At 44.5% G+C, this 12,795-nt stretch overlaps 1 protein-coding gene across 2 annotated transcripts in view; it reads left to right on the top strand.

Moving 5' to 3' along the window:
* The window catches only part of MGRN1 (mahogunin ring finger 1, E3 ubiquitin protein ligase), a 64,080-nt gene that overhangs the window by 13,290 nt on the left and 37,995 nt on the right, over positions 1-12,795 (top strand). For both annotated transcript variants that reach the window (XM_006897419.1, XM_006897418.1), the window contains exon 2: positions 11,580-11,698. In XM_006897419.1, the coding sequence (XP_006897481.1) occupies positions 11,580-11,698 (119 nt within the window). The remainder of the gene's footprint in view (positions 1-11,579; positions 11,699-12,795) is intronic.

Genomic DNA, 12,795 nt, shown 5'->3' with positions numbered 1-12,795 from the left:
CAGCACCCTGTGTGCTAAGGGTCACACAGGTGTGGGCTGCAGGGGGGTCCCACAGTGTCCGGCAGTCTTTGCTCCTCTGGAGTTCCACGGCAGGTGGCTGGCTGCTGCTCTCCCCGGGTCTCTTCCGGGTCCCTCTCGCGGCGTTCCCCGGTCTGGCGGCGGCGTTCCCCCGGTCTGGCGTGCGTTCCCACCAGCTGACGGCGGGTGCGTTCCCCCGGCTGGCGGCGGCGTTCCCGGTCTGCGTTCCCGGTCTGGCGGCGTCGTTCCCCCGGCCTGGCGGGCGGCGGCGTGCGTTCCCATGGCGGGTGACGGCGTGCGTTCCTAACTCGTCATTTTTAACATTTTTTAACATTCCTAAATTAATATTTTGCAGAAAAATTAATATGTCCACAGAAATTACATAGATTACATTTACACCAAAAAGCAGCATCATGTTAAATTGAGAAAAGATTGAAGTTGCCAGTAATTTCATTTTACCAGGATTCACAATCAATACCCATAGTTGCAACAGTCAAGAAATCAAAAGACATTAGGAAAATCCTGTCAGTGGATTCTTTTAAAGTGCTGAAGTGCAAGGATGTCAACTTAAAAATTAAGCAGAATTGGTGCCTTTGAATTGAGGTGGTGTTGAAAAGTATTAAATATACTGTGGGTTGCCAAATGAACACAGAAATCTTGTCTTTGAGGAAATGTAACCACGGTGCTCCTTAGAAGCAAAGATGGAAAAATGAAATACTTCATTTCACATATTTTGGGGATGTTGTCAGGAGGGCCTAGTCCTTGGAGAAGGTCAGTGAAGAAGATTCTCAAAAATGTCGATTGACACAGTAATTGAAAGAGGATTTGAGCAGGTGGTGATTGTGAAGATGGCACAGGATAGGGCACGATTTCCAGCTATTGTTCCTGGGGTTGCTGTGAGTTGTTGACAGCACCTAACAACAACAGTGACTATAGGAGTTTTCCACATGCACAAAAGTAACATTGAGATTGAGGTGAAGAACTTTGTTAAAGAGCTTTCAGGCAACATGCCTAGAGTATGTGAGATGGAGCTTCAAGATCTTTGTCTCCAAGAAGGAGCTTGATTTCACTCTTTCCAGGACAGACCTGTTTGTTTTCTTAGCAGTCCATTGTGTGATCAATACTCTTCAACATCACAGCTCAAAGACATCTATTCTTTTTCTGTTATCCTTACTCATTTTCCTGCTCTCTTCACAAGTAATTAGAATGACTATAGCCTGGGTGAGGCACATCTTAGTCTCTAGACTGACATTTTTGCATGACCCTGAATGCAGATTGTTGCATGTCCCTGATAGCAGATTTTCCTAATGCAATTAGTCTTTTGATTTCCTGACTACTGGTACCAACAATGTTGAATGTGGAACTGAGCAAACTGAAATTGTTAACAATCTTAATCCCTTCTCCATCTATCATGGTGCTCCAATAGACTCAGTGGTGAGAATCTTCGTTTCTTGATGTTGAGCTTCAGTCCATATTGAAGACTTCAGTCCTTGACTGTCTGCAGCAGACTTTTGAGGTCCTCCGCAGTTTTGGCATGCACAGTTGTGTCATCTGCATAACACAGGTTGTTGATGAGTCTTCCTTCAATCCTGATGCCTCTTGAATGATCTGTTCTGCTATAGATTGAAAAGATGTGGAAACAGGATGTATCCCTGATGCAGTGTTTCCTTGCTCTGTTCTTATGACTACTTTCTGGTCCAAGTATAGGTTTTGAATGAGCACAGTTGTTTTAGGATTCCAGTTCTTCTTAAGGTTAGCCATTTGTTGTGATCCACACAGTCAAATGTCTTTACATAATCAATGAAACACAGACAATCCTCTGGTGCTCTCTGCTTTCAACCAAGATCCATTTGACTGACATTGGCTATGGTGTCCCCAGTGTCAAAGCCTCTTCTAAACCCACCTTGCACTTATGGCAGTTCTATGTCAATGTACTGTTCCGGTAGTTTTTGGATAATCGACTGCAGGATTTTGCTTCCATGTGAGATTGTGTTTTTTTTTAAATTTTCTATTAATAGTACAAAAGTTTACAGATAATTTGGATTTCCATTCATTCACTGTTGCACACTTTCCTCCCTACCCACCCCCCAGTTTTCTACTTAAAAATATTTTTTCATTGTTTCATTTTTCCCTCCCTCCCCCTGCTTCCCAGTTCCACTTTGCTATGCACCTCTTATTCTGTACTATTGCTGTGCAAATAATACCTAATCTTATATTTCTTTTAAACAGTTCTTCCCCTCATTTATTTCATTGCAGTGTTCGTTATTTATCTCATCTTTTCTTATTTTTCTTTAACTCCCAAATCAGTCTGTTGTATAGTGGTGCATTATGCAGTATTTGTGACTGAGATATTTCACTAAGCATAATGTCCTCCAGGATCACCCATTTTATATATTTTATGAGTTTCTTGTTTTTTAGTGCTGCGTAGTATTCCATCTTGTGACTATACCATTCTCTTTCCATTCATCTGTGGTGGGCACTTGGGTTGTTTCCATCTCTGCTATTGTGAACAATGCAGCAATAAACATAGGTGTTGCATGTGGTATTGTTTATAATTTTCATACTTTGTTGGATCACCCTTTTTTTTTAAATAGGAATAAATATGAATCTTTTCCAGTTAGTTGGTCAGGTAGGTGTCCTCTAGACTTATTGGATCAAGGTGAAAAGGCCATTTCTAGATCCTTTTTTTTTTACTTTTTTTAAAAATATGTTATTTTTTTACAGTATATCCTTGGGGAGGGACATCATGCTTGGGAGGGTGGAGGGCAGGCGCAGAAGGGGAAGGCCCACTGGAAGGTGGATTGATTTGGTGACTAGGGCAGTCGGGATGAGTGTGTTGGAGACAATGAGATTGGCACAGGACAGAGCAGAGTTTAGAGCTGTTGTACATAGGGTCGCTATGAGTTGCAAGCGACTTGACGGCACATAACAACAACATATTCTTATTTATATTTTTGCTCATTCATTGATTGTTACATTTTCCTTACTGCCCACCCCTCCCCCCCAAGTTAGCTTTTCTCTTTGAAAAGGAAAAAAAATTCTTTCATTGTTAGACAATCCCCTGCTCCCCCAAGTCCACAGTCCACTTTACTGTGCATTTCTTTTTCTGGAATTTTGTCATGAAAATAATATTTAATCATATATTCCTTTTAAACAGTTCTCTCCCTCATCTGTTACAATGCAGTATATATTATTTATCCCATTTTTTCTTAGGGTCCCCCCCGCCCCGGTGTTGGTCCCGTTTTACAAAAGTGGCAATATGCTGTATTTGTCCTTTTATGACTGAGATATTTCACTAAGCTTAATGTCCTCCAGGGTCACCCATCTTATATAATAGTTCATGAGTTCCTTGTTTTTCAGTGCAGCATAGTATTCCATTGTGTGAATTTACCACAGCTTCTCTATCCATTAGTTTGTTGATGGGCACTTAGGTTGTTTCCAACTCTTTGCTGTTGTGAACAGAGCAGCAATAAACATAGGTGTGCATATATATCTGGTTGGCTGGTAGTTCTGGTTTCTTGAGGGTATATTCCCAGTAGTGGAATTGCTGGGTCAAATGGTATTTCTTTTTTGGGGGGGGGAGGGGATCCAATGGTATTTCTATTTGCAACTTTTTGAGAAAACACCATACCTGCCTTCCATAGTGGTTGCATCATTTTACACTTTGACCAATAGTGAATAAGGGTTCCAGTTTCTCCACAACTTCACCAGCATTTGTTGTTTGCTGCTCTGTTGAATTTTGCTGTTGTTACTGGGGTGAGATTATATCTCATAGTTGTTTTGATTTGTATTTCTCTTAGAGCTAGGGATATAGATCCATCTTGAAATACAATGCTGGGAGTTACAAGATACTATCCATCCACATACAAGGAAGACCTGTTAATACTACTATTACTCAAATACATGCACCAAAAACCAGAGCCAAAGAGGAGGAAATAGATGATTTCTACCAACTTTTGCAGTGCAACCAGGATGAATTATTAATAATGAGTGACTGGAATGCAAAAATCAGAAAGAGGCTTGGTGACAGAAATGAAGCTGGAGAGAGAATGATAGAATTTTGTACAATCAATGATTTATTCATTGCAAATAGAAGAAACCCAAGCAGCAACTATACACTTGGGCTTTACCTGGTGATTTAAACAGGAATCAGATTGATTATATCTAGAGAAAGAATTGTTGGAGACGTTCAGTATCAGCTGTAGAAACTAGGCCAGGCACTGATTTGTTGAACTGATAATCAGCTACTCATATGCAAGTTCAAACTGAAGCTGAAGAAAATTAAAACAAATCCACAAGAACCAAAATTTGACCTTGAGTCTGTCCCATTTGAATTTAAAAACTGTCTCAGGAATAGGCTTAAGACCTTGAACACTAATGAACAAAGACCAGATGAAGTGTGGGAGGTCATTATAAAGACAGAGGAGGAAGAAAAGATGAAGATGGTGTCAGCAGAGATTCTGACTATTACACTCTGAGAAGCCAAAGCAAAGGGAGAAGTTAAAGAAGCTGAGCAGAAGATTTCAAAGGACAACTTGGGAAGACAAGGCAGAGTATTATAATGAGAAGTACAAAGAGCTACGATCAGAAGAATCAAAAGAGAAGACCTCACTTGGCGTTTCTTGAGCTGAAGGAACTGAAGAACAAATTCAAGCCTTGAGCTGCAGTATTTAACAATGCTATGGACAGAATATTGAATGACCCAGGAAGCATCAAAAGAAGATGGAAGGAGTAAATAGTTTTTATGTGCCATTGAGTTGCCTGCGACCTATACAGCAGCTCTAAACCCTACCCTAAGCCAGTCTCACTGATTCTGACACACCAATTCCCATTGCCCCAGTTAACTGCATCAGTCCATCTCATCTGGAGTCTTTCTCTCCTGCGTTGTCCCTCCACCCTTCCAAGCATGATGTCCTTTTCCAAGGACCTGTCTCTCCTGGCCACATGCCTAAAGTATGTGAGATGGAGCTTCAAAATCCTAGCCTCCAAGGAGAAACTTGGCTTCACCATCTCTAAAACATGGTTGTTTTCTTGACAGTCTATAGTATGTTCAAGACTCTTCTTCAGCACCACAGTTCGAAGTCAGACATTCTTCTTTTATCATCCTTAGTCATTGTCCAACTTTCTGATGTATAAAAAGTAATTGTGAAGACCATGGCCTGGATTAGGCCTTAGTCTTTGGGCTAACATAGTTGCCTTTCAGTACTCTGGAGAGGTCCCCAGACAGCAGATTTTCCTAATGCAATTTGTTTTTTGATTTCCTGACTGCGGGTGCTAAGAGTGTTGATTGTGGAGTCGAGCAAGCTGAACTTGTTAACAACCTCAATCTATTCTCCATCTATCATGGTGCTGCCAATTGGTGAGAATCTTTGTCTTGATGTTGAGCTTCAGTTCATCAGTCCTTGACCTTCTGCAGCAAACACTTCAGGTCCCCTTCAGTTTCAGCAAGCAAGGTTGTATCATCTGCATAACGTAGGTTGTTGATGAATCATGCCACATTTCTTCTCATAAAGCCCTGCTTCTGTTCTGCATTTAGATTGAAAAGGTATGGAGACAGGATGCATTCCTGATGCACTTCTTTCCTGATTTTGAAACCTGCGGTGTTTCCCTGCTCTTTCCTGAGGACTGCTTCCTTGTCTAAGTATAGATTTCACTTAAGCACAGTCAAGTGTTCTGGAATTCTCATTTTCCTTGAGATTTGCCACAATTTGTTGTGATCCACACAGATGCCTTTGCATAGTCAATGAAATGCAGATAGACATTCCTATGGTACTCTTTGCTTTCTTCCAAGATCCATCTGACATTGGCAGTAATGTCTCTAGTGTCAGCTTCTCTGTCAGTGTACTTGTTCCAGTCTTTTCTGGATAATCTACAGCAAGAATTTGCTAGTGTTTGATATCAGTGATATTGCTCGATACAGTTAACTGTACCAAAACAATTGCCTGACACACAAGACTTTCATGAAACTACATATGCTCAAGAGGCAATGGTGATGGAGGAAGTTCAAGCTGCTCTGAACGAATTGGCAAAAAACAAGACCCCAGGAATTCATAGAATACCATTAGGCATATTTCATTAAACAAATGTGGCTCTGGATGTGATCACCAGGTTGTGCGAAGAAATTAGAAGACCTTTCTAGTCTAGGTCAAAAGATGAGTGACATGGATGAGTTCATTCCAGGCTGAAAGTGGGCTAAGGGCCAGTCTCTGGAGCCTTACCCTTCTTGCATCAGACCAGGAATTGATTATGCATCTTGTTTTGTTCTTCCATTCTGTCTGGGACTCTGTACTGTGATCTCCCTGAGAGTGGTCCATCTCGTCCTTCTGGTCTCATAGTGTGGAGGTTAAGGTTTGAGAGTAAATTTACCTTCTGTTCAACAGAATAGAAATGTTTTTATTCATACACATCTTGATTCATGTCATTCCATGCATATTCCAGCACTTTCCCTCTTCTTATATTTCTTGCTTTTACTCTTTTTTTTTCTATAATTATATTTTATTAATTTTCATAAACATTTACAGAGATTTTGGGCTTCCACTCATTCATTGTTCTTGCTTTTACTCTTAACAGCAGCATACTCCCTCCCCCCCACCCCTACCCCTCCTGCAGCCCCCTGTCAGTTTTCTGAGCCTCCACATCTCTATGGGAAACTTTCGGCATTCCCAGGATTCAAACTGGCAGTCCAGTTAGCAGCCCAACCAGACTGCACCATCCAGCTGTTCTTTTACCTTATTGTCTGTCATTGGGTTGAATTTTGACAAATTGAAGCCCCATTTATTCTTTTCTTTTATGGATCATACTTTTAGAGTCCCATCTGAGATATCTTTTCCTTGTACATGATCCGAACGATGGCCTAGGGGTTTTCTTCTTGGTGATTTTTCTTTTCATTGATGTTTATAGGGAGCTTTGGCAGCCTAGTCCATGTAGAGTTGCACTCCAAACCCGAAGGTAGCACCTCTTTGGTAGTTTGGACCCACCTTTTGCTCCTCAGAAGAAAGGTGGATAATCTCCTTCTGTGCTATTTACAACCTCTTCAGGAACTTGACAGATGGTCAGTTCTGAGTTGGCTCTGACTTGACCATGACAAGATTTGAGTTATTTTGATTTTGGTTGAGTTATTTCATTTGTGTGTGTTGTATGGTCTGAGTTTGAGTCTCTAAGTTGAGTTTGTTGAAACTTCCCTTCTCCCCATCAGTTACCTTCGGGCCTTTGTCCAAAATTAGTTGACTGTTACCCAATTCACAATAAAAAGTTAAAGGGAAAATCAGTTGTTCATAAAAAAGTGTTGGTTTCTGTGCTTTGATCTATTACTGATCCAATGCTTCTCCTGGTGATTCTAGCTGAGGATGAGGTCTGTGTTCTCTCTGGGAGGACACTTGGCTGTGTGTGGAGGCAGTTTCTATTCTCACCCCTCAGCGGGGGTGGTAGTGGTGGTGGTAAGTTTTGTTGGCATCTGATGGGTAGTGACCACAGGTTAGCACTGAGTGGCAAGGCACTGCGTATCTCTGGGATTGTAGTGCAGCTTCTTTGCTACTGTTTGTTATTTTTTTAAATGATGATTTGAGTGCAGGTTTACAGAGCACATTGTTTTTCCCATTCAGCCGTTCACGCACATTCTGTTTTATAGTGTATTGCAGTCCCCACTGTGTAACCCCATGCCTCTTGCTCACTGCTTATTCTCATGTCACAGCTCAGCTTAGCTGTGTCCTTCCCTGGCATCACAGTGGTTAAGAGGGTGGAACAAGCTGAAGGTCAGTGGTTCATATCCATCAGCTGCTCCAAGGGAGAAAGATGAGCTTTTCCGAGGATTTATAGCCTTGGAAACCCCATAGGGCAGCTTACTCAGACCTACAGGGCTCCTTAGTAAACTGCCCTTGCCAAATTAAAGACATATGGTTCGAATCCACCCACTGCTCCACAGAAGAAAGACAGGTAGACCCTTCCCATGCGTATGACTGCTTATGAAAACCCACTGGATAGGGAGCTCTTTTGGCCTAGTGGCAAGAAGCTGCAACTACAATCCCAGAGGTGCACGGTTCGAATCCACCAGATGCTCTGCCGGGGAAGGAGGGGCAATCTCCTCCTGTACCAGTCAGATCTGATTTGACGGTACACGCACACAAAAATAATAAAATAAAATAAAAAAATTAAAAAAAAAACCCACTAGAGGGTCAGCAGTGAGTCAGTGCTGACTCCACAGGACACAACAGGGTCACTTGGTTTTGCGATTGACAGGCAACAAGTAGATTGGTTTAGAAAAGAATTTTGTTGACAACTTGCCCTTCCACTGAGATGATGGAGAAAAGCGTTACCAATTAGACTTCATATTAAGAACCCTTGATAGTCAAATGGTTAAGTATTCAACTGCTAACTAAAAGGTCAGTAGTTCTAAGCCCCCTCTTGCTCTGGGAGATGGTGGGATGTGCAACCAGGAACCCTGACAGACTTCTCTGTCCTCTGCAGAGCACTGTGAGGCAGAATCCACACGGTGTCAGCGGTTTGGGTTTAGCTTTTTAGAAGAAGCTTGAGTTTTGTACTTGAAAAGAAAAGCAGTTCTCCTTCTAGACATGATGTCTGAGCCATGGTGAGGGGCCCTTGGTCTGCTGGTCCTCAGAGGGTGGGAGGGTGATGCTCAAGCCCTGGGCTGGCAATTTTGGTCCCAAGCTGACCCAGCCCCACCTGTCATTTCCTCTGGGGCCTTGAACCTGTGGCATCCTCTTGAGAGCCTCAGTTTCCCCAGTGGAAATCCACAGTGACAGGGATCTCCCAGATACTTTTCAGTTCTGATCCCATGAGTTCTGATCCGCTGATTTGGTGGCTGGAGGCCAGGTGGAACCAAGCCCTGACCCCTGTCCGGTGGTGGTTTGCACTGGGTTGGGCAGTTTTCCAGAGAATGCTAGGCACGTCCTGGCTGACCTAGTGGCACTGTACACTCCCACTTCCAGACTCCCTCCCCTTCTCCCAGACTGGATTCCTCCTGTTTGCAGGGGATCACATCGTGGACAGTTCTTGTGTGTACTTTTGTAACTCGATGACGTTAGCTTTCATGGCAGATGCCATCTCACCATAATGTACAGACCAAAACTCATTGCCAACTCGTAAGTGTGAGGACACTTCAGTCCATGACAGCTTCAGCAAGAAGGAGTGACAGCAGTAGCTGCAGCAATGGGTTTAAAAATAGTAAAAATTGGAGGATGGCATAGAACTGGACAAGGTTTTGTTTTGTTGGGTTACTGTGAGTTGGAATGTATTTGAAGCATCAAGCACCAACTTACTGTTGTTGTTGTTGTTGCTATGTGCCGTTGAGTCATTTGCGACTCATAGTGATCCTATGCACAACAGCCCTAAACCCTGCTCTATCTTGCGCCAACCGCACTGCCTCCGACACACCCATCCCGATTACCCCAGTCACCGAATCAATCCATCTCATAGAAGGTCTTCCCCTCCTGCACTGTCCCTCCACCCTCCCAAGCATGATGTCCCTCTCCAAGGACCCGTCCCTCCTGGCAACATGTCCAAAGTATGTCAGACGAAGCCCCAGAATCCTTGCCTCCAAGGAGTTGCTTGGTTTAATCCTCTCCAGGATGAATCTGTTTGTTTTCTTGGCAGTCCATGGTACATTCAGTACTCTTCTCCAGCACCACAGCTCAAAGGCATCAACTCTTCTTCTGTCCTCCCTAGTCATTGTCCAACTCTCTGATGCATAACAAGCGATTGCAAAGACCATGGCCTGTATCAGGCGCACCTTAGTCTCCAGAGAGACACCGTTGCTCTTGAGTACTTTAGAGAGGTCCCTAACAGCAGACTTTCCCATTGCAATATGTTTTTTGACTTCCTGGCTGCTGGTGCCAAGAGTGTTGACTGTGGAGCCGAGCAAACTGAAGCTGTGAACAATCTCAGTCTCTTCGCCATCTATCCTGATGCTGCCAATTGGTCCAGTGGTGAGAATCTTTGTCTTCTTGACATTGAGCCTCAGTCCATACTGAAGGCTGCAGTCCTTGACCTTCTGCAGCAAGTGCATGAGGTCCTCCTCAGTTTCAGCAAGCAGGGTTGTGTCATCTGCATAACGCAGATTGTTAATAGATCTTCCACCAATCCTGATGCCACAATTCTCCTCATAGAGCCCAGCCTCCCGGATAATCTGCTCTGCATACATGTTGAAAAGGTATGGAGACAGGATGCATCCCTGGCGTACACCCTTCCCAGTTTTGAACCATGCAGTGTTACCCTGCTCTGTTCTGACTACTGCCTCTTGGTCCAAGTAAAGGTTTTGCATTAGCACAATTAAATGTTCTGAGATTCCCATTCTTCTCAGAGTCAGCCACAGTTTGTTATGATCCACACAGTCAAACGCCTTTGCATAATCAATGAAACACAGATAGACATTCTTCAGGTATTCCTTGCTTTCAGCCAAGATCCATCTAACATCAGCAACAATATCCCTAGTACCACAACTCCTTCTAAACCCAGCCTGGACTTCTGGCAGTTCTCTGCTGATGTGCTGTTCTAGTCGTTTTTGGATAATCTTCAGTAGAATCTTGCTTGCATGTGAAATCCCAACTTACTATAGACTTTAAAAAAACCAGTTCCATTGAGTTGACCCTAACTCTGGTGTTTTTCTGTGTGCTAGCGCAGAATTAATTGTTCTCTGATTGTTTTGGAAACTTTTTGCAGCACCTTTCTGTTGGGGCTCCTTTAGGTGGATTTGAACCTCCATCATTTCAGATGATAACCTAGTGCTTAAATGTTTTCTATATACAGTTCTAGGTCTAAGCTCCAGATCCATACCTACTGCTGCTGGGTCAGTTTGTATTCTGTGGACATTAAGACAGAGGAGAACTGTCCCATAAGTTTCCCCAGACTGTAACGTTTTCTGGAAGTGATGGATGCCTCTTTCTACTGCCAGCCTTTCCATTAGGAACTTCACACCAACCCCCAGCGCCTGGGGGCCTTGTCTGTGCACATGGTCTGATAGTTAGCGTTTGTGGGAGTTGTCATAGCCTGTAGCTGTTGACCAATGTCAGCTGGTGATGAACCCACCTGCTGCAGGACAACTGCTCCAGAAGAAGCCTGATTTTCCAAAAGTCAGTTGTCAAGCCTTTCTTCCAAGGTGCCTCTGAGTAGATGTGAACTGACAGCCTTCTGGCTGACTGACGAGTATGTGGGGACTAAGTGGCACTAAGTTCTCTCGCTCACTCGCTGGCTGTATTTGGTGTTGCTTGGTTTCTAGTTCATGGGGTGAGTTGGGACTCCAGGTCTTCTGCTCTGGGAGGGGTCCCTGGCCTGACCTTTAGAGACTTGGCTGAGCTCACAGAAAGGATGAGCAGGTCCATGGAGGGGCCAGGAGTTCCACTGAGAACCAAGGGCTGTTCTCTGGGCTCAGGGTCGGTGGTTGGGCAGGGCTGGTCAGATGAGTGGCTTGCCGGCCAACTCCCACTCCACTGTTCTAGACACAGGGGCTTCTCAGGGCAGGGCCTCTCTACTCCCAGCCAGCACTCCCTCTGCCTGGCTCCAGGGGCCTCATCAGTCTCCATCTGAACTCTTGTCTTCTGTTCCAACAGGAAACTATTTTGCCTCACACTTTTTCATGGGCGGTGAGAAGTTCGACACCCCCCACCCCGAAGGCTACCTCTTTGGCGAGAACTCGGATCTGAACTTCCTGGGTAGCCGTCCAGTCCAGGTGAGCAGGGGCAGGGGTGTCCATATACCAGAGATGCCTGGCATTCTCTGTGTTCCAGCATTGAGGGTGCAGGCACTGGGTCACCCTAAAACTGGTGAGCTCTGGGCTGAGCATGTGTCGGGTGCCCCAAGAGGCTAGAGAACTGGGGAGGCAGGCTAATTACAAGCCAGAGAAACCCCTGACCACCTGGTAGGGCAGAGCACTGTTACCCTAGAGGACTCCATCTCTCTCTACAACTGATGTGCTGGCAGCTGGGTGCTTATACACACTGCACCACCAGGATTGTGGAGGCAAATAGCTACATGCTGCCATCAAGTCCATTCTGACTCCCAGAGACTCTGTAGGACAAGGGGGATCTTCTTAGGTTCTCCAAGCCTTTAGTCTTTAGGATCTTCAAGTCTTCAGTCTTTAGAGAAGCAGAATACATCCTTATCTTTCTGCCTTGTAGTGTCTGGTGGGTTTGAATCATTAACCTTTCTTATTTGTAGATGAGTTCTTTGGTCACTGTGACAACAGGGCTGTGAGGGTAGGGCACTAAGGAGCAGATCTCCGTTCTGAGCCCAGCAGCATATCTAGGCTGCAGAGGTGAGGGAGTGCATGCCCAGATTGTGGGTGAGCTTGGATTCTTACTTTTATTATATTCTACTCCCCCCCCCCCTTTTTTTTTGTTAATGCATAGCTAATCCTCCAGTGGGTTTTTGGAGGCAGTGAATCACCCTGGAGAAGATTGCCCCCCCCCCCCCCCCTTTTTTTTTGTTTTAAATTCCACGGTACCTGTGCCTTGCCTTATGCAGCTCTGGGACTGTTGTATCCAGCCACTCCCTGGGATTCCCGAGGGGTTCACTACCCTTGCATTCTGGCTGCCAGGGACAGAGGAGCTCGGGGCAGGCAAAGCTCGAGGGAATGGGTTCTTATTTTAAGAAAAACAAAAGAACGTATGTGTCAAAGAGGAGGGCCAGTCGTGGGTGAATGTTAGTGCCAACAAAGACCCATGCCCACAGCAACCCCATGGGCAACTACAAAACCCACCCTGGTCACACACCATCCTGGCAGTCCCAGGTGTGTGTGAGGTCACTGTTGATATAGCAGCCAGTCCA

This window comes from Elephantulus edwardii, unplaced genomic scaffold (assembly GCF_000299155.1).
Source record: "Elephantulus edwardii isolate Elephantulus edwardi_28Jun2011 unplaced genomic scaffold, EleEdw1.0 scaffold00209, whole genome shotgun sequence".
In the NCBI taxonomy this organism is placed as follows: domain Eukaryota; kingdom Metazoa; phylum Chordata; class Mammalia; order Macroscelidea; family Macroscelididae; genus Elephantulus; species Elephantulus edwardii.
The sequence above is the reverse complement of the archived record's forward strand: the minus strand, read 5'-3'. Positions and strand labels throughout refer to the sequence as shown.